This window comes from Lepeophtheirus salmonis, chromosome 10 (assembly GCF_016086655.4).
Source record: "Lepeophtheirus salmonis chromosome 10, UVic_Lsal_1.4, whole genome shotgun sequence".
In the NCBI taxonomy this organism is placed as follows: Eukaryota; Metazoa; Arthropoda; class Copepoda; order Siphonostomatoida; family Caligidae; genus Lepeophtheirus; species Lepeophtheirus salmonis.
Window position 1 is genome coordinate 11,417,145 of NC_052140.2, and position 22,741 is coordinate 11,439,885.

Consider the following 22,741-nt stretch of genomic DNA (forward strand, 5'->3'; position numbering starts at 1 on the left):
CAAGTTGATTACTTAACACACAAAGTTCCCTGCAGCACAGATATCAAAGCTTAGTTAGTAATGTGGCCTGATCACCTGCAGACAATGATGGACAAGCGGAGAGTAACGTTACAAATAACACAAATGAGCACCTAATTAATTATTTGTAATCTGACAAAGAGAAGAAACTTTTTTGAATCTCACAGTGGACCCACCCCGTTGTTTTTTCATGTTGGTATCCCCCTGTTTTAACCGATGCAAACTCGCAACAGGAAGCAGATCGCCCCGGTCAACAGTCGTGTTAGTGAATGTGAGGCTTGTCGAACACCTGAGTGTCTCACCGCTGGATTAGAGCATAATACATGATGAAAGGACGGCGTTAAGTCCTTACGATAAACAGTTTCTATCCATTCCTTCTAAATCTTTATTAACTATTATTATTCAAGAAAACGAAACTTGAAATTGAATTGGGGGGGTTAGGATTCAATCTAAGCTTTACCTGGATCTTTAGAAAACTAATGGAAACTATGTCCGGATGACGAACCCTTGTCCGAATCGGAGCAAACGTAAACAGGGAAAAAAAAATTAAAATTAAAATTTTAGTAAAAGTATACAATTATAATTTATGAACAAATACAAAATAAGAAGTTCGTTGATTGAGATCTATAATTCCAACTGTGGGAAATATATTCAAATCTGATCACGTATTAAAAAGTTAAACTATCAACTTCTTCCCTTTAGCCGACGTTGAAAATAATATACCCCCTCATCGAGCTACCGTTCATTCCTGCAGACTGAAAATTTTAATCTACTGCCTTGGTTTGCCAAACTGTCAATAAAAATCCCTTGTCGCCTCTACGTATTTATTTCTCTATGGGTGGATGGCTCGGGGAGTGAAATGCTAAGGGATAGTAGCCCCAGAACCATCAGATTATACAAAAAGAAAGTGGTATATACAGCGAAGGGCCAACATTGATTTCTGATTCGAACTAAACATAGTTAAAACAAATATTTTTATAATAAAAAACTCTATAGACATAATTAATTATTATTATTAAATATAAATTTATTCATTTATCTTAAACATGCCGAAACTTATACAAAGAGAACAGCATTTATCAATCATATAAGTCTGTATTTTTATCACTACTATGAAAAAAAAAAAAAAAAAAAATTTTTTTTTTTTTTTCATATCAAATAATAGCTTTGAACTACTACTAAGGAAGGAAGGAATTTTTGTTTCAGATATTAGAGGAGGAAGAAGGCGTAAGGCACAAGGACATGATGGAAATTAAAAGATTTTTCTCTCTGAATGAAACTTATAATCATAGTAACATGATTATTAGGTATATATAACTTTTTTCCCTGTCCATGAGTGTAATCTCTAGTAAGGTGGCTATTAAGATGTGTTAATTTTTGAGCAGGCAGGATCACAGCCTTTTTCAAATCCAGGGCCTTTTCTTCTAGTAACACCATCTAAATATAAGCCGATGATGAAGGGGTCTCCTCTTTTCTTTAACTCAATTCCAACCTCATGCATACGTTTTGTATATCTAGTTTAGATAGATTTATAAATAAGAAATAACATAGAGCTTGTATCGTATCACTACTAAAGCAATAGGTGTATTATATTACTCTTCACTTATCACCATTATATATTTATTCCTGTTGTATTTAGAGAAACTAGATTTGAGAAGAAGTATGTAAGTACTGGGGGTATTTACATAGTGAAAAAAAAAATGAATTGAAAGGTACATTCACAATATGAACTAACACAGAAAACCTGATAAACTAAACTCACATCAGTGGTGGGACTTTTTTTACTTTTTTCTTTATATAAATAAATTAATTCATTAAAACTGATTGTCATTGATGTAAATTAGATTTCCACTTTCTACGACAGGGACACAATATTTATGTATATAAGGATATAGAGTTGAAGGTCAGTTCTTTTTTATTTGTCCTCTAGCTTTCTTTAATAATAAGTCGTAGTCAAGATCCAGGGCGGAGTAGCCAACTGCACTCTCACTGTTGTTAAGTGAATCTATATTATATATATAAATAGGGATTGTTTTTAGAAGAAAATTAACTTCATTATTATATGTATAAATCCATTACCTAAGTCAGAATATTTTTCTTTGCAGAATGTTCTTCTCCCACCAAAGCATAGATCAACTTTGGGAAGACTCGGATTGTCATTACCATGCTCTATAGCGTTGTACGCATCAGATCTGTATTTAAAAGTGACAAATCCATAATTATCCCTATAAGATAAATATATATTAAGTTAAACGTATGTTATATGACCAAATGATGATTTTGATTGATTACCCTCTATCTCTAAAGTGAACTGAAATTTCTTCAATGGGACCAAAGCTCTCAAATCTCTTTCGAATATCTGCTCTTGTAGTTCCCTCCTTAATTTTTCCAACATAAACTACTTTCCTTTCACTATAAACTCGATCATCTCCCCTTCTCTTTTGATCATGTCGTCTATCGACAGAAAATCTATCTCGGGAGCTACTAAAATATTAAAGCATACAAATATTATATAAACTTGTAAAGGATAAATATCACGAACCGTCGACTTCTACTTCTAGATATTGAAGACCGAGAAGAGCTCCTGCGACGCCCACGACTCTCATCTCTACGTCTTCTACTCGAAGATGAAGATATACGTCTTGAAGATCCAGAAGAAATTGAATCTGAAGAAACAGATCGACGCCTCTTACGTCTATGTTGACGTCGTCTCCTACTACTGGAATATTCATCCTCAGACGATGAGGAAGAGGAGGAGGGAGAAGAAGCAGAAGAAGATGATGAAGAGCTTGAGGATCTCAGATGGGGTGGTGGTGATTTCATATTTTGACGATACTGGCGTGGAGGAATGGCTGAACGTCCTGCAATTGTCGTTGTTCCCCTAGAAATAGAAAATATTTTATTTCCCTCGAATATTTTACAGTGACTGCAGAAATAGATATGCATGGGCGTCCACAAGGGGGTGGGCTGGTCTTAAGACTAGACTGAGGATATAACTAGTACAACATTGTATAAATAATATCAGTATCAAAAAAGCATCAATAATAATAAGAAGATATCAAATTACGGAGGCCCTTATAGCTGTATTAAAATTATAAAAAGGTTGAAAATTACCCTATTTGGGGTAGTACAACCTCACAAAATTGAGATCCAATCTATCTCAAAATGTTCTGAGCAATCTGGTGTTTATTTTCACATTGAATGTAAGCTAATTGATTTTTGATATCGATATCAGCATTCCAATATATTGAGAATAATGGATACTAATTTTTATAACCCAAATCATCAACAGGGGCAGTTTTAGCGTGAGCTGGGCCTGAGACAAAGATAAATTTTTTGTCAAAATTGATTTATTTTTTCTTGAATACTTTCACTGTTTCACAAAATAAAATGCGGGGCCTTATTCTATTTTTCAAATGACCTTTTTTAGAAAAGACCAAACCTTTTTAAAGCTTTATCAATCAGTTGTGTTCATAAAAGTAGTAATAAATATTATTTTCTTAAGGAAAATTCGTGTATATATTTACAAATTATATCCAACACGGGGGGCTCCAATCAAGAGTAGTGCCTTAATCCGGCGTTGGGTATCCCTCATACTAGTAATCTGTATGTATATAATAGAGTGTGTCTTTTATGGGTGTCCACAGCGTTGGTCCAAGGAGGCTGAAAACTTTGGATGGGTTCCTCCTTTGAAACTGGTAAGGCTACCGATTTACGGAGGGGTTATATAAGGGGGGGATTCTATACCCAAAAATTATTTGAGGAATTCAAGGAGACTAGATAAGGGGTTGAGATTTAAATCAAAAAGTGACTGGCGTCTCAAAAAACAACTAAACGAATAAGGACATTTTCTAAATATATTCAAAATCAAAAAAGTTATGGGCAAAAGAAATAGCTGAAAATTACAGTTTCGTTATTTTCAGGTGCAAAAAAAATAGATTCCCAATGGAATATTGGATTTGTAGATGAAATAAAGTTTGTACAAATTAGTTAGCAAGATTAGTTTGCATATAAATTGATGATTAACTTAAATATCTGTCATTTCCTCAATCATTTTTCAATTTTTAAGAAGAAATGCCACTAAACGATGCATTGTACACATATATTTTACGACAGCCCAAGAGTATTTTCAATTTCCGGAGCATTTTATTAAGTATATTTTGCAATATTAGCAAAAATGAACCAGTTACTGATGTTTATTTTTTAAACATTATTCTCCATATCTTGTTTGGTTTTGCGAGTACAAAAAAATCTTTGTAGGATTCAAGTTTAATAGAAATACAAGGTTATACCACCATAACGTGTGTACGACTGATGTTTGACTTCCACCACGTTTTTAATATTGACGTCATAGTAGAAGAGTGTTAGTCTTGTGTTTTGTTAAAATATGTATTCTATACCCAGCAGTCGGTACGATGGATACATTATAAATAAAATTCTAGCTATAGTAAAATCATAGACTATGAATGGTTGCGTTTTTTTGTCAAAATCTGCCTGTCTTGCCAAGCAGTCGGTGCAATACATCAGATTGAAAATTCTAGCAAGCCCGATTACATGGTGGTATAACCTTGCATTTCTATTAACTTTGGTAGGATTGTGTTCCTTTTTACAATTTCAATAAATGTTATTATTTTGGTATTTTTTTTGCAAAATTTGTGCATAAATTTTTTTTGAATTTTCTTGACGAATTGTGATGCACTCCTCATCTAGACAAACTTTTTCATGCATATTTGTTGGTATGTTACTTGAAGTTTTAAATTAATACTTTTTTAAATTCATAATAACACATTTCAAATTGGTTAGCCTAGCGTTGCCGAGGACATTATGAAATTAAAATTAATTATGAACTCTTCTGCTTAATATAAAACAAAAAATATAGACCGTAAAATTTTAAGATTTATCATCGCTGCATATAATTTGCCTTGTTTCTTAGCACACATTTTTTAAGGTTTAGAAAAGAAAAAATATTCAGGTTGAATTGCCGTTTACTCATATTACTGTCAAAAATCCTTTGTCTTATTCTCTCTTCTTTTTGCTTCTTTAGACCTTATAATCTCCTTTTAAAACTGTCCAAAGGTATATACCAACATGCAGCGAGAATCAATCTTAGATTTTAATCAAAAAATAGAATTTTTAGAAAAATTATATTTATTGAATGCCAAAAAAATAGTTACCAGAACCATCTTTAGAGCCTTAAGATTTGGCTGCGATTCCCGGACACATACACAGACTTTCACATTTAATATATAGATACAGACACTGTATTATAACGCATTATAGTTAGAATACCCTAACGCTCCCCCGCATCGAAGGGTTCTACACATTAAGAAGATTGTATTGATCATTGTCAATGTGATTTCCCACTAACTCCTTAGCTAGTTAATTAATTAAGTTACTTACGTGGTCGTGGGTACCGGTTTATCAAAAACAGGAATAGTTTTCTCTAAAATGATTCCCGCTTTACCATTATCAGAGAGCTCCACAATAGTTACAGGACTCTCAGTCTTACGATTGGCATTGTTCATAAGTTCTTCTCTTCTATTGCGATATTGTACTAGATTTAACTTTTTCTTTTCTTTTGTAGAAGTTAGTGAAATATTATTAGTATTTGTAGTTTTAAGCAAAGACTCGGGGGTAGTAGTTTCTTGATTAGTATTTCCCTTTTTATGAGGTACAATTCCTTTGATATAAGGAGGAAGTCGGTCGTATGAATTACCAGTACCATCAAGTACGGGTACAAAGGCTTTATTCGACTGTTTTTGAGACTTCAAAGTCGTAAGATATGGAGGTAATTTAGAATACAGTCCCGGTTTGAGTCCGCCTTTTACATTGCCTGAAGATGAGCTATCAGATGCATCTGACACATCCCCAGATTCAAGTCCAGAGTCTTTCCTATTATCCGAATCCCTTCGAGAAATGACTTGGCTAGAGGCAATAATCAACTTATTCTGCGTTTGCTTATTTCCTATGAGTAAAGATCGTTTCTTAAGTGTTTGCTCTGAACGATTTTCCTTTGAGCTGGAATTATTAAGGTATCTACCTCTCTTGGGTTTACTAGGACTGCAGTAGTCGTGATCAAGGCTAACCTACAGAAATAAAAGCAACATAAGATGCTATAATCAAACTATAATGAATCAATCCATTACCTTTTGTACTTGCTGAGGACTTTGAGTTATGCCTAATTGCCTCAATTTATTTCTATTCAAGTTACAGGCAGCTTCCTTGAATCTGGACTCTATTCCACTTGATTTAGGCACTCTAGATCCTGAGGATTCGATTGAGTTGTCTCGAGCTGTCTTTGAAGTTAAGGGTTCTATTATGGCTATAGTTTTAGAGCGTTGAGAAGAGGCTTTGATTTTTTCAATGATTTCTACTGGCAGAGCATCCTTGATGCGCTGACTTCGAACTAAATATACATAAGATTGAAAAATTAATTAATGTTACAAAATTATATTATATTTATTTTGACATTCTAAAATAACAGACGAGCTATTGTTATTTTTAATGTTGGAGGGGGGAGGAGCATAGTCCAAAAAGAAAAGAAAGATATTTTCGGTAAAAAATGAAGGAATATAAAGCCTTATTGATCAATGTTCATATGTTTCGCTCAGGTATCAAAATTATTTTTTTAACCTAAAAATAGAAGCTATACGTCGTAACTGAGCAATTTATAATAGATAACTATTTTAGCTGAAGTAAGTATCTTTTAAACATTAAAATATAGTTTTTCCATAGATCTATAATTTCTTTGTAAAAAAAAGAAGACGAATAAGTAGTGTGGGATCAGTCTAAAAATACTCTGCAATAGACAATGGACTGCAATCCGGTCTTAATAAAATTTGCCAGTCTTATGGGTATTTTATGGAAACTACACTAGCTACAAATGACGTAGTTATTAACTACGTCATTTCAGTTGCTCAACATAACCTCTTGCAAAGAGACAAAAAAATTTGAAGTTTAAAATTGGATGTGTGTGGCTAGAAAGTATAATAATCTAGTATCAGTTTAAGGCATCATTAAATATTTTCTTCTTTTTTAAATTCTTCAATCCTAGCCAAGAGTAAAAAAAATAAAAAGATAGCTGAGACAGTAGAAGTTAGGATCATTTAATGATAAAAAAGATCGGACGATAAATAAAAAAAAAAGACTCCAGAGGAAAAAAGGGAGAAGACTGATCAGTGAATCAGTTCTAGGACGTAGTCAATACTACAAATAATATATCGATGTTCCGCGTATAGCACGCAGCAATTTTCCCCCTTCAAAAATAATATAATGAAAATAATTTCTTTACTAACTTCAAAGGCTCTTCACAAAAACTAAATATCTCTTCTTTTGTCCAAATAAGAATATTTTTGGACTATACCCTCCTCTTTTTTTTAACCCTTTTTGGGACTACTCGAATACTCCATCGGAGTGTCACCATAGAAGAAGAAAAATGACAAGGTACTGTTGCATTGTCTTCAGCTGATACCTTTAGTATGCTTAAGGAATAGTATTTTGCGGAAACAGTCATCAATTTAAAAGGGTGATTTGTATCCTTCAGATTTTGAAATAATATCTACTAGTAAACCCAACACAACAGCTTCATTAAACTTCTCAAAATCAAAATATTTATTCCGCCTGTTTTCCTAACTTAGCTAAGCGGTCCAATAAAATCCTCTATATTTTTGTTTCCCTATGGGCGGGACCTCCCCCTCCCGTATGACACCTGCCCTGACTTAAGTATATATATATATATATAGGATCTATCAAGTCAAAAAGTAGTTTTAATATATTATATTTACCTATTTTAGGGGTCACTCCTTCACCACTGACGTTTTTAGACGATGTTGCGAAATGATTTTGTACTGCAGAAATGATTTGGGAGGCTTGATTAGGATCAGACCCACTATTAGGAGTGAGTAAGGAATCTTCATTTGCCTCAAATTGTTGCAAAAGATTATCGACATCAGATGCCTCCAAAACTGAAAATAAAGAGTACGATGGCCTGTTTATATTAAATGAACTATTTAATTCCAGTCGTTTTGAGTCAGAGTAACGGGCTTGGGAACAATTTCATGTTTAATTATTATCCTCCATCCAAAATAAAAATTAGTTAAGTTTTTAATAATACAAGAAAAAAAAAGAAGAGAGGTAATTACCATGCAGAAAAAATTGTCAACGTATTAACAGCAGGCAAACGATATGAGAATATGAGTAAAGACAAGAAAAATAAAAATTTAATTGAGAACTAATTATCATAATACAGAAAAAAAAAAAAAAAAAAAAACTTTTAGAGAGCAAAAAACGAAGATGCATAGCCATAACCAACATAAAAACAAAAAGGCTCCGAAAGATAGCTTATAATATATAATATACATAGGTTTGTCGGTAGAGTAACACCTAATGTTGATATACGTGTACTGACTTTTATTACTACAGTATGATCCTGTATGTACATAGAGCGTTTTCATGTGACGTCCGCATTATTTATATTAGCCATTTTGGGGGCCTCAACAACAGAGTTTTTCATTAATACTAAGGACAATAATGAACTATTGCTCTGAATTCTGAGGTCAAAATATGACCAACAAGCACAAAAAATAAGGACCTTAGTCTTTATCAAAAATCTATCCCTCTAATGCCTAGTTTTAATTATTTTTTATCATGAATTAAAAATATCTTAGTAAATCATTATACAATAAATACAATGTTACTTCCACTGATCAGTAGTTTTGGCACGAACATTCACGCCTCTTACGAGATTTAAACGAATGACCTATCAGAGGCGCCCGCAGGGGCTGGGCTGGAGGGACTGTAGACCCTTTCAATGAAGGAATTTTTGTTTTTTACTAGAAAATTTAATTTTTAAGAATGGCAGTAGATTTTTGAAAAAAAATTCAAAAAATTTAAATTCAATAGAATAGCTATGGAGTTTTGAATTTTTTTTCGAATAAATTTAATTTCTTGAAAATTCCTATGGATTTTTGAAATTTTTTTTCATAAAAAATAATTTTCCAAAAAAATTCCAAAAACCAACCCCTCCCCAAAATATGATCCCGCAGACACATGCATATTCGCTGCCTTTTAAAATTATGGGTTCGATTATCACAGTTAGTCATTACTGCTGTGTCTCGGCATAGATCAGAAGAATTAGTAAGAAGGAAAATCAATGTTTAAGGTCACGGATCCGGAATCATGAGTCTATTTCAAAATTATGCATAGTTATGATCTAAGTTGAAGCTTGAAGACATGTAAGAAACTTCATTGATAGAAAAAAAAAGGGGAAAGTTTCAACACTTAAGACTAAAGATCAAGTCGAACCTATAATATAAACATATTAAAAAGGCAACAATATATAATGTAGAAAAATTATCAGGCCAAAATGTTCCCAGTAAAAAAATAGATTAAACGCTTTTGTCCATAGTGTAAATAATAACTTTACTATTACAATCTATATAATAAGATTTTAATTATCTTACTTTCATCGTCGCTAATAATAATAAAAATATGCTTTTAGTACCTATTACAGGGGCGTCCACCCCTCAAATTAAGGATTTTTTTATTCTTATTAGAAAATGTTATATTTGAAATTTAAATACATTATTCAATTTTTTGTAAATTGCTTAAGATTTTTGAAATTTTTATCTGAAAAATTTAATATATGAAATTTTATTTTATAAGTTTTTTTTCTAAGAAATTTCATTTGTTTGTGAACAGCTTTGGATTTTTAATTTTTTTCACCAAAAAATTCCATTTTTTGTGAATAACTGGATTTTTGATATATAAATATATATATTTTTTTTAATGAATAGCTATGGATTTTTGAAATGTGTGAAAGTTGTTGGACAATAAATTTTAGATTTGATGTATAATTATAGAAAATTTTGTAAAAAAATTTAATTTTTCATTTTTTTCTCCAAAAAAATTGTTATTTTTGGATTTTTGCTCACTCTTAATCATTGGAGTCATAAGATACATTCTTAAAACCATTTGATGAGGTAAACATCAAGATAAATTTGAAATTTGTTTATTTTTTGTAGTAAAAGTAGCAACTATGAACCCCTAAGATGGCGTTCCCTAACAATGATAATGCAATTTATGACGTCAGTGAAACGCTCTATAGTAAAAATATATAAATATTCTTAAACTGAATATGAGTAATGAAGTCCGTATAATATTACATTATAAAAATTGGATTAAGAATTTAAAAAAAAAAAAATTCAATTTCAAGGCTTTGAAAGAAAAAAATTGTGAAAAGAAACAAATTTGAAAGACCAATACTACTCCAAATATCATAACATATTACTGAGAGCATTCAATTAGTTAATTGTATATAGATATGGGCATTGGAGTAAACATGGTCTTCTAATCTACTAAATATTATATGTATGAGAAATCTTTAATCCATCGAGTATGTCTTAAATGGAGAAAATATGGAACAATATTTGGAAATGCTCTCGAAGTCAGTTGAGAAATAACATTAAGCCAAAAAGACACTCTAGAAAATTCCGGGACAAAAAACCAAAAAGTCCTTTGTTATGAAGTAGTTATGTACTCAAAACAATTGGAAGTCGAAGAGATTGCCACATACAAAAGAATAACTTTTTTGAATAAATTCTTCACTGAGTATTTGATTGAATACAAATTGAATTCAAAGTTAGACGTTTAAAAATGAAACAGAAGAATATTATTCAAAATAATTAAACCGGGTTAATAATTTAAAACTTATATTATATACAATTGCACGTTCAACCATGAACTTTCACTAAAGAAGAGCTATAAATTCCAGGGACTCTCAATAATGATTCATTTCTCGAGTCTATATATAAGTTGATTTAAAAAAATTAAGAAACCATATAAGTACTCTATAAGAAATGCCCTTATTGTACTTAATAAAAATAACTTGCACGTTTATCCACTTGCCTATTTGACAATTAATTTGTCTATTTGTGTAGATACATATATATAATGCAGACTCCGCACATTGTTTTTGAAAATGGGGGTTAATAACTCCAATTTGTATTCTTGTCATATGTTGAGTGACGAACTGACCGTCCTTATTCGAGCATTTTTACATCCTAACTTTTTTATAAATTAATTAAGTGTTCGGTTTTTACTAGGTTCAGTCGATTTTCAGGATGTAAAAAGAGAACAGTTAGTCTTATATATAAGAGGATTTTCCGCAAAATATATAAAATATGACTACTAAAGAAAGAACAAAATTTAACCTTAAATTTTACTAATTTCAAATTATTAACCTTCTCCCCCCTAAAGGCAACAAAAATTGGAACAGATGTAGTGTTGTATCTGTCCTTATGTATTCGGTACAGTCCTACGGACTGGCAGTACTAGAACTGATTTAAAAAAAGAAGAAATGGAGTTGCCTGACGTCATCAAGGATCTAACTATATCCGTTTTAGAACTGATATAGTTAGTTAGGACGGGACTGCAGTCCTAAAAGAAAAAAAAAACCTACACAACACTTGCCACATTTCCTTCTTTATGGTAATTAAAATATGGACACACCAAGGTTAATAGAAATAAAAGGTAATGTCATAACGCTTTTCCTACAAAAGTTTGAGTTTTACCGCGCTCTTTAATAGTGACGTCAAAGAGTATAACTGTTACCAAGGGTAGCTACATATCGCCTTCCTTGACTGTTCCTCTTAGAGTACCACTGTTATACTCTATTACGTCATATCGGTATGTCTTCCCCAGCAGATGGTACGGTACATCAAATTAAAAATTCTAGCAAGCCCGATTAAATGATGGCATAACCTTGTATTTGTATTAACCTAGGGACATTCTAACTATATGATAATTGTAAATTATCAAAAAGAGGGTCGGCCAATTTGCGCAGTCCCTGTAATGTAAGTAAGATATATGTTTCTTATTATAAAAATCTGTTTTTAAGAAAATAAACTTTGTTTACGAGTATTTCTAACCTCAGGAGACATAACAACACGAGGTCATTAGTATTTTTCAAAAACATATTGGTGCGGGGATATCTATCATACTTACTTTTTAGCTCGGACTCTACATTAAAGCTTTGGTTGTAACTACCGTGCAAATTATTACTATCACAGTTATTAATATTATTATGGTTATAGCAAGAAGCAGTTGGTGTAGCTATGGGAGGCTGGAGGGTTGTCGGAGAAGGTGGTTTAACTTGGCTTTCGTCACAATTAGCCTTGTTATTATCTTCTTCGTCATCGTCAGACTCACTCGTACCTTCATAGGTCTCGAAATATCCTCCCGGTCCTGATGAAATGACAATCCCTGCTAAAGTTTTCCTTCCGATAGTCATACGAGCCTCCTGAGGTGCTCGGTCTTTAGAACCATCTGATACGGAGTTCAATCGAAGGAGCTCTTTTTTGGTTTGGACACACTATCTTCGTAATGAAACAAGTCTTCACTACCTGGCAAGCTATTTTCCACTTCATTGGAAACATCGGCAACAGAGTTATTGCTCTAAAAATATGTAAAAAATCATATAAAGGCTATTGATTCACTCCCAAATATACAAAATTCAAACAAAACAGGGGTTCCCTCTAAATTTTGCAATCTAATTCATATGATTATTATAAAAAGATATGTAGTAAAAAAGTTGTCGATATAATTTTTTTTAAATCTGTTGAATCTTCAGGAAGTTTGGATAAAAGTGTGCAATGAAATAATATCATTAAATGATTTTCAAAAGTTAAAAAAACCACAAAATAAGAATTTATGTGAAACGATCATTGTTATCGTATCAAAGATTCGAACAAAATTGCAAGACATAGAGCGTTTTTCCTAATTTTAAATGTGTTTTTAAACTATGTATTAATTAGATAAACATCTCCTTACTTCAGGAATGGACCCCAAATGACTTTCCCATTCATTGAGCATTTTTTGAAAATCTTCTTCAGCAGATTCTCCCATCTCTAAAAGAGGATTTAATTCAGGAAGGACGGCATTGGAAAGCAAACTATGAAAGATTTATATAAATTTCATTAATTCATCCCTTAATTAAATGGGCATTCTCTTTCAACGACATCATCATTTCACACTTTTTTAGATGTTAAATATGATCGCATAGATATGATATTGAAAATTTGATATATACATTTTGGTACAAGTTGCAACAAAAAAAATGAGATGAATGATTTTAAATATAGGATTGACTGTACTTGGGAAAAGGAAAATGTAATAATTAAATATTCTATGAATAATCCATATAGTAATACTGTCGTCATATTTGACAATTTGAATACAAAAACTTAAAATATAAGTATTCTGTGGCATATTACACATTTCAAATGCCTGGAGTTATATTAATCATAAATACATAGTAACCACGACATTTGAATAAATCAAAATGAAATGAGTTATTATCCATGAATAGTTGGTAATGAGAAGAGGCAATGTTGAGATAAAGTAAGACATTTTAAGGCGGAGAAATTGCAACTTGTACAATTTGGTTATACAAGTTGGAACCAAAAAATAAGATGAATAATTTTAAATGAAGGATTTACAGTACTTGGGATAAGGATAATGTAATAATTGGGTATTCCATGGATTAGTGATTTAAATCTTGACCATTTGAATTAAAATTACTAATATATTAGTATTCTGTGCCACATTTTAAAGTTCATACGCCCACAGTAACCATGTACCCTTAATGAATCAAAACTAAATGATAATATCAATGCATAGTTGCTAATTAGAATGACTATACTTGTAATTAAATAATACATTCTTATAATTTTGACGTAATTATTGTACAAAAAGATTGAAGATCTATTTAAGTGTATATATATATATAGTCAACTTTCAGGGTATTTTAAGTCTATAAATATGAATACAAATCAAGATTTGTGAAAGCTTCTATACTTCACGCTTTCTAATAACAGCATTACTATACTTCCCCCCCCCCTCTCTCTCCATAAAGTGCAAGAGGTAAACTTAGCGTTTATCTTGTCTATAATGTGAAAAAAAGTTGGTTATTATAATAATTGATTATGTAATTAACACTCATGGAACCATCATTTGTAATATCCTGAGATATTATATTGAGGGAGCCACGTGGTGAAAGAACGAGAGCATTGCGCATTGCGACATTTTTCTTTCTTTTAAAATAACCTGTGTCATCATCACCTTGCTAGGAGAACGAAGCTAGCAAGTCTGCCCTCTTTTCTCTCTTTATTTACTTTCCCTCCTTCTTACATTAAAATCACGTGTATCAATATAGGGAGAACTCCGTAGAGTCTTATCCCATATATATATATGTTCCTTGTATATTAACTACATAAGCGATATAAAATCATGCACAATTTTGTGTGTGATGTTGAGAGGAAAGAGAATACCACTACTACAAATAATAGCACTTACACATCCTGATCCCACCCAAGATGATTAGATTCCGTAATGAATGAATTACTGCTCGAGTTCAAAGTGGATGTAACGATAGGATCATTAGATACTAGATCCATGGAAGGGGGCGTCGGCGTCAAGTCCAAGAACTCATCCTGTAAAATAAAACAACATTTTTGTGCGTTTCTTTCCTCTGGGTAGTCCATTACATGGACTGTAATGTGACTAATGAAGTAAGGAGTAAGGACAAGTGTTGTAGAAATTGAACGAACTAACAACTAACAGCACACATCCACGTGTTAAACTGCGTGTTATTGCTCTCTTTCTACCACTACTAGAGTGACTTACGATGAGAGAGTTATGATGATCGAAATCCTCAGAACCCAAAGTATCGAAGATGGACATGTTTGTTGTTTGACTAACTTAGGTGGCAATCAGTCCTAAATGATGGCAATATGCAGATCACTCACACACAAAACTAGATGGACACAATCACCTAATCAATATCAAGGGCAAGAACAACACTTTCGGGCACAAAACTTCCAGGAAAGAACACATACATGTATATATAATAATCTGCGTGAATATTATTTATTTTATCATCAATGGACTAAGTTGTACGTAAGGCTTCTTCACATGGGATTTCGTTCTAGGACGCAGAGCCTTTAACCGTAGAGCAGAGAAGGATATTTATTGTATCACAGATATAGTCGTAGTTGTTGTTGAAGTAATTGTCTTCTTTTTCTTAATTAGACACAACTGCAAAAAAAAATAGGATCACAGAAGTAATAAAACGTGCTCCAACTCCATATTCGGAGATTCTATTAACTCAACTAAACACACATTTCCCAAAAAAAAATTTCTTTAAATTCATTTAGTGGATATTCAGCAGAGTATTTTTTCTTCTTCAGCCTAGCCATGCTGCAAAAAAGAGAGAGAGAGGGGAAAAAAAGAGTGTGTTCTTTTGTACTACTAGAGGCGTGTTGGAAGTGACCCAATCCTCGTAGCTGCTTCTATTCAAAGAAGAAGGAAAGAAATTAAAGAGAGCTCCATGTAGTTTGTATGCTACTATTATGAATTGTATAATAAAATATATTGGAATGAAAGTCATAAAATTAATGTTACTTAATAAGAATAAATGAAAAATATAGCTGGGAACACACATATTTTGAATTCTGTACATCTTATCCTTGTAAATATATTAAAATCTAGGCTTAGGATTTTCCTTTCAATATGTACAATGTTCAGAGTGTTTAGCCCTCATTAGTAAATAGTAACACCACCAGAGGTCACCCTATTCAAATCTAGTTAAATCGTTGTGGAGTATGACTCCTTTTGGAATCGAAGTAGTAGACTTGAGTAAGACACGTGGGTTTTGGCTCATGTACAAAGATCCGTTATTTCAAAATATTAATACATTTTAATCACCATTTATTTGATAGTATTTTAGTGTTGATGAGGACTATACCAGATCAAGGGATGGGGTACTCGTACTCAGGACTCCTGGGACTCTAGTTGTACTTGAGTCTCTTTAAAATACCACTTGGAGGACTCAAGTAATTCAAAGATTAGGATCTTGGAAAACACTTGAATTCCTTTATGGCCGCCATCATTTTGTCAACTTAATTATTAGTCAAATAAGCTTAGTCAGTATTCAATGATGTTATTATTTAACAAAAATCTAAAAGTAAAATACGCTTTACATTTTTCCCGTCCATCTCAAAATATCTATAACTTTGTTATGATGATGAAAAGACTCACTTTAAAAGTACATGTAAACTCGTTTTTCATTTGCGTAGCAAATATTATTGTATATTTCAGATTATATCTTTGAAAAAATCGATTTATGAATAGAAATAGACTCAAAGAGTCGTATAATAATATGTAGATCATATTAGGAGATGTAAAACATAGAGCATTCGTTATGTCAAAAGTACAAACACTTTGAAAATTACTCTGGTAACCCAGGCAATTTGAAAAATGTTTTGAAGAGATACTTTATTTGGATTGCTGCTATGAGAGTAAGGAGACGAACGCATATTCCACTCCTTATCTAGGAAGGACATTGATATCGATTACTCTGAAATCGATCCTCAATACTACTCCGAGTCTAACAAGGATTTATAGTTATAACTCGCCAATTGATCATCAATGTTACTCTTCTTCGTTCATGAGGATATACATATGGTGTTGAGGCAGTCCTTATTTTTCCGTCCAGTCCCGTTCGGGCCTATCAATCTTGGGACAGGTCCTTAAGACTTTCGGTCATTTTGGAATGCCAATACTAGAACTGATGAAAAAAAATGAAGAAATAATATAGTATGAGTGCAGGGGTTGGGTTGGAGGGGCTATAGCCCCCACCCCAAAAAAATAATGAAATAATATTTAAAAAAAATTTTTTTTTTTTTCAGGATAAAAATATTTAACGCAAAACTAATGTTATTTTTTTTTTTAATTACTTTTCTGTTTAGAAAAAAGGTCATTCGGGCAAATTATGCAGCAGCAGACTTAATTTTTTGTGAATAGTTTTGGATTTTTGATTATTTTTTCGAAAAAAACTAATATCTGAAATTTCTTTTTTGAAATATGTTTCCAAAAAATTTAATTTATCAAACTTTTTTCCATAAAAATTTTAATTTATCTGCATAACTATGGATTTTTGAAATTTTTTCCAAAAAATTAAATATTTGAAAATTAATTAAAGAATTTTTTTTCATGAAAATTATTTTTTTTGTGAATGGTTATAGATTTTTTTTTTAATTCGAAAACCAAGTCTCCCCCAAAAAAAAATATATATTTAATCCTGTAGACGCCCCTGCTCAAGGACCAAGCTTTATCCGTTTCAGGACTGATATGCAGGACTGAACTGGACTAGACCTAGACTGAACCCTACGATACTTTAGTCTTCAGTACTAAATAAACCTTACAAACCCCTAGGCTTACATACTTTATGATTAAATAAAGAATGAGGCATGAACTTTGTTTACTCATATTAGTTTGTCAACAAACCGCTGTAGATGTCTTGCTGCAAAATAATACAACTCCCTCAATGACAATATTATTTAATAAAAAATATAGGTTTATGTTACTCACATAGAGGGCGCTCCAAAAATTATTTTTAGAATGCCCTATTTTTTTAAAGAACAAGCTACAGCCTGTTGTTCCACCTTGCGGATAATATATTTCTTTAGTTTGATCATGCCCTATTAATGAATAATAAGAACAGCTTTGGAAAAATCAAAAAAAAAAAATCTAACTATATCCCTCCTTACAGCCCCCCGGATTTTAAAATGTAATAAAATCCAATGTCTATTGTATACAACTCTACAGACGCTGATTCTAAAGGAGTTGTAAATGAAGATGTATGTTTTTTAAAATAAGAAAACACGTGGATCCTTCATGGCTAAAAAAAACTTAGATAAGAATTTTTCTCCGGAGTGTTAGATATTTATTTTATTTTTCTTATTATTAATATGCTTATTCAAATATTTGGATATTTATCAATTTGCATGTATTGCAAAAATTGTTGAAGTTTGTGATTGGAGTAGTTACATAATAGTCCAAGTATTCCAAATTAGATTGATAATGACAGAGTTGTCTTTTGTAGTACGTTAATAGGATACAATATCTTGCGGAAAAAGTAATCTCGTATTTCCCGCCATTTTTTTTAAACTGAGTATATATTTTTCATTATTAGTCATATCTGATCATACGATAAAGTCTTGTAAATGTGTGAGTGTATACTACAAACGCTTGTTGTGCAGTATTAGACTTGCCCGGCTCAGGTTATAAAGTTTTGCTTTTAATTTGCTCCATTTTCTTGTTTGTATTCTTTTTGAATGAAACAAGAAATAGCTATTATACATACAACTGCCGGCTAATTGAGGCAGTGTGCGTAACAAACTCTGGCATGTCGATTTCTGGTACATAAATATACTGATAAATTCCATGAAGGACCAGCCGCTGGGTTGAAATTTAAAATAGGTGCCGAAATTCCTTGTTTGCATGTCTTTACAAAAATGAATTCGAATCCAGTCCATAGATCTTCCTAAAGGGGCATTTCTATAATTATTTTTTTATAAATCCGTTTTGATCCTTAGCCAATTTTGATTATTTTTGCATAAACAACATCCTTTTTTTTGTCTTTTCCACGTGAATGCGTATTAAAAGCTCAAATATTTGCGATTGATAAGAATCGGTTTGACACACTCCGATCTCATGCACAAACACTCAAGATAATATAAAGAACATATTTTTTGTCTAATGCTTACTGTGTGTGTGTGTGTGAACACAAACATACAATAAACTATTCGAAATTGTTCTTCTAATAATTTGTTTTTGAAATTTAACACCTATGTACAAACAAAAAACACAAAAAAAAATCCTCTGATATTTTGCATTCGGCGACATAAATAAATGTTTTTTTTAATAACTCTTCCTAAATTTCCCAATCTAATAGGGTGTAAAGTTCCCTTGCTAGGCTTTCTCTCTTTTAGGGGATAGAGGTCTACGCCATAACCTATCTCCTAATTTGTCCTTCAAAAAGAATGTGAAAAAGAGCCCAAAACTATGTAGATAGTTTTTTGCCTCTGCAACAAAACACCTCACGTAGCTATATAAAACCCAAAATTCCAAAAAAATAAAAAAATAAATAGAACCCAAGAAACAAAGGATAAAAATAAAATCTACCTTTATTCAATAATTGCTTCAGCTGCTTGTCTTCACTCACTTCAGTTTCTATTGTAACCGTCATTGATTCAGTTTTATCTCTGCCAACAAAGTTGAACGGAGGCTATATTTTTGCCTATTTTTGTTTGTTAGCCACTAAAAGTAAGATAAAAGTTGCGGATGGATTTTGATGGAACAAGATATAAATATTATATATGATCTCAGTAAGAGATCATTAAATTTTGACTCGTCTACGTCAAGGTAACACAAAACCTATAAAAATATATAATAGATACATGACTCAATTTTTATTTTAAGCGGAGGTTTTGTGCCTTACCGAGTGCCCATTTTAGTTATCTTTCTGTTCCTTTAGTCTCTCTAATATTTATACCTTACTAGGTGGTGTTAAAATCAAATTCAACTGTAGCCTTAATTTTGGGATGCACGAACATATTCTATGCTTTTTACAAAAATAAATTGTATTTGCAACGAATTTGGAGAATTCGACATAATTTGTTGGGAAGGGGGGTGTTACAGTTGTACCTAGATTGTGTACATTTATCTATATATTGGATCATTTCAATCAAAATATACGCATGGGACAATAAATCTTGCTTACATTGCCATTTCAGGGAGTCGATTTTCTCTAAATATATTTAGACGTGGCATGTATTGTTGGACGTTAATTTTAGAGCGTATTTCATACCATTAGCTTCATCCATAAATGTTTTATGCCAACAGTATTTCAAACACTAAATGTATTAAACCTTTGGTTGCACTATAGCCAGAGCCTCATAATAGTTTGAAAACGTTTGATTGAAAGTTTAAACGTGCTTTAAATATTTTAAAACATACACGTTTGTAAAGGTTTCAAATGTACATGTAATATAAGTAAAGAACAAGGACTGTATCCACTTATATATGCGCTTGAATCAAATAAGAAGAGCCCAAGATGATACTGTAAAACCCAATAGCCTTGGGGAGGGGGGGACCCAACGACTGTAAGACCTGGGTATGACCAGTTATTTTGCTTTGAACATTTTTGTCTCTTGGAGATTTTGCAGCATGGCATATTCGACGCCCTTTTATGTTTTTATCGCATTCAAATACCTTTTTTGCCTTATTGTATCACTCAACCTTTCATAGGAAATTATACCCAAAAAAAGGCCAGAAATCTGTTAGTATTTAGCCTATCAAATTCTGGGGCGGAGGAATTTTTTTTCATAAAAACAAATATATATAATTTAGGGCTGGGACAGTACGCTAAACCCATGGTTTGGTACAGACTGCGGTACTCTCTTCACGATACCCTGTTCGGTACGATACAATAGTAAAATGTTTTTGTTTTTTAAATAGGATTAATGAAGTTTTTCAAATTTTTTCGATATTTTATTCTTAAATAATTTATTTTTTGTACAAATTAATAGAGCTGTATTATTGATGGCATTGACAATATTTTTGCCATTGTTTTTTCTCATTGGTATTACAAGATTTGGTGTCTCTAATTTCCATTCTTCGTTAACTTCTTTCAAGACTAAAGAAATATATATTATAGAAACTAGAATGGCTCCAAGTAGAGGTCTTGTTTGCAAAACTGAGCATTTAACTGCCAACTCCAAGTTATGTAATGTGCAGTTGCTCTAGAAGTCCACTCATTGCCTGTCGAGGATATATATTTTGGGGTGGACAACTCGTTAGCGAGAGATTTTTTGCCGTTGTCGTAAAGTTTAGAAAAACAGAATTCTAAAATGTATTCTAGACGGTATTTTATATCGTGGCTCTAGAAAACTTCATTATCAACTACTCAAAAGAATTTCATATCTTTAGAATTAAAATATCTTATCTTTGCTGTTATTCTTTGTGCCATTTGAGAATTATCGGTAAGATGTTGCAGGGGCGTTCGTAGGATTATATTTTGAGGGGGCGGGGGCTTGGTTTGTGGATTAAAAAAAAAAAATCCCCAGCTACTCACAAAAATTAAATTTTTGGAAAAAACTTTCAAGAATCCATAGTTATTCTCAAAAACTTCAAAAATCAACAGCTATTCAAAATATATTATTTTTTTAATTTCAAAAATCAATAGTTGTTCTCAAAAATTATTTTTTTTTAAAGAAATTTAGAAATTCATAGCTATTCACTATAAATTAAATTTTTGAAAATAAAAAAGATCAAAAATCTATTTGAATTTCTGAAAAATTAAATTTTTTTGGAAAAAATTTCAAAAATTTACAGGTACTCAAAAAAATCCATAGTTATTCACAAAAATTAAAAAAATCTATAACTATTCACAATATTTTTTTTTTTAACTATTCAAAATCCATAGTTATTCACAAAAATTAAAAAAATCTATAACTATTCACAATATTTTTTTTTTAACTATTCAAAATCCATATTTATTCACCAAATTTTTATTCTTTTAAATTTTTTTAAACAATCCACAGTCGTCTATTTTTTTTTTTTTTTTTTTCCCCTCCAGCCCACCCTTAAAGGACTCAGTAAATCCACGTTTATAACACTTTGAAGAGGGAAAAGAAACAATAACAAATGGATAGTTATTGATGTAATGGGGATTCCATTATGTTTAAAAATATCTTCAAAAACAGGAAGTTTGCATTTTTATTCCTAAACCCTAGAGACACGTCATTACCTTGACATTTAAATTTTTTTTATGTGAAGATCACTTTTAATTAAGAACGAGTACATAGATAACATCCTTGCATATTCAAAGTCAAATTGAAACGCATTTATTGAGAGTTAAAGATTGGGCCCATAATATTGTACTGTTACAGTTAATATTCCTTGAAAAACAGTCCAAATTGTAGAGCGCTCTCTTTCACGCATCATTTTCCTAAAGTATCCTAGTTTACCATTTGAATGAGTTTAGTAAAACTTTAAGTATCTTGAATACGTGACAATAATTTGTCTATATTCTTAATTTAGGCCTAATAAAAGTCTAAATAGACTCATTAACATGATAGAATATGGATTTATGATTAACTATGTTAACGCCATTTATCAAAGATTGTTCTATAGGGCCGGTTTGAGGTACAAAAATAGCCACTAGGGCGCCCTCCATTCAGTCAAAACCTATACGAGGAAAAATTTTATCAAAAATTCTAATGACTCCGTGGTAACATTTTCTTGGCATATAAACTTGACTTTGAGCTTGGATTTTTCACATTTCATAGTTTTTTTCAATCATATGTATCGTTTAAAATCCTGTTGAGTTTTGGCGTGACACTAGCGATGAGGATCTGTAGACAAGTCGTTCCGGATGTTAATCTTTCATCGAACTTGTTGATAAATGTTTTGATGTCATAAAAAGTTATCGGCCTATACAAAATAAAACTTTTGAATGTGGTCATATGGTTAATCTGAAAGGAGCTAAAGGGAATTATTTCAATGATAAATGTGGGAGGAAAAATGAAACAAATTAAAAGGAGTCACTTAAAAGTTTTTCTGACAAATCTACCCGGGAAAAAAATTGAAAAAATTAATTTAAATTTAAAAAAATGTGGCGCATAGGGAAGCTTTTTTAAAAGGGAGTCTTGATATCTAATTCTGATTTGTCAAAATTCTGAATGAAGGGGCTTTCACTACTGAAGTGATGCATTTTTCTGTCAGTAAGCACATCGAAATATGATTGTTATCTGCCCTGAAACAGAGAAAAAAAACGAAAAAAAAATGATTAAATTTTTTTTCTAAATATGAAATATTTATT

The 22,741-nt window shown here is 31.7% G+C and overlaps 2 protein-coding genes across 9 annotated transcripts in view; one reads left to right on the forward strand and one right to left on the reverse strand.

The window, feature by feature from the left end:
- The window catches only part of LOC139906493 (uncharacterized), a 258,054-nt gene that overhangs the window by 100,919 nt on the left and 134,394 nt on the right, over positions 1-22,741 (forward strand). The gene's annotated exons all lie outside the window — the stretch shown is intronic.
- On the reverse strand, positions 1,021-15,290 carry LOC121125729 (uncharacterized). Of its 8 annotated transcripts, none has more exons than XM_071891523.1 (12): positions 14,701-15,273; positions 14,371-14,507; positions 12,847-12,967; positions 12,232-12,471; positions 7,803-7,982; positions 6,165-6,424; positions 6,059-6,104; positions 5,419-5,983; positions 2,561-2,899; positions 2,311-2,499; positions 2,098-2,243; positions 1,021-2,023 (listed from the first exon to the last, which is right to left on the reverse strand). In XM_071891523.1, the coding sequence occupies exons 4-12, from the start codon at positions 12,305-12,307 to the stop codon at positions 1,923-1,925; spliced, it is 1,902 nt and encodes a 633-aa protein (XP_071747624.1). In that variant the 5' UTR covers positions 12,308-12,471; positions 12,847-12,967; positions 14,371-14,507; positions 14,701-15,273; the 3' UTR covers positions 1,021-1,922. The 8 variants fall into 8 exon arrangements, with proteins under 8 accessions (XP_071747624.1, XP_071747623.1, XP_040576860.1 ...); XM_071891522.1 differs by having other exon boundaries at positions 2,311-2,502; XM_040720926.2 differs by having other exon boundaries at positions 2,311-2,502; positions 12,022-12,471; positions 14,701-15,247.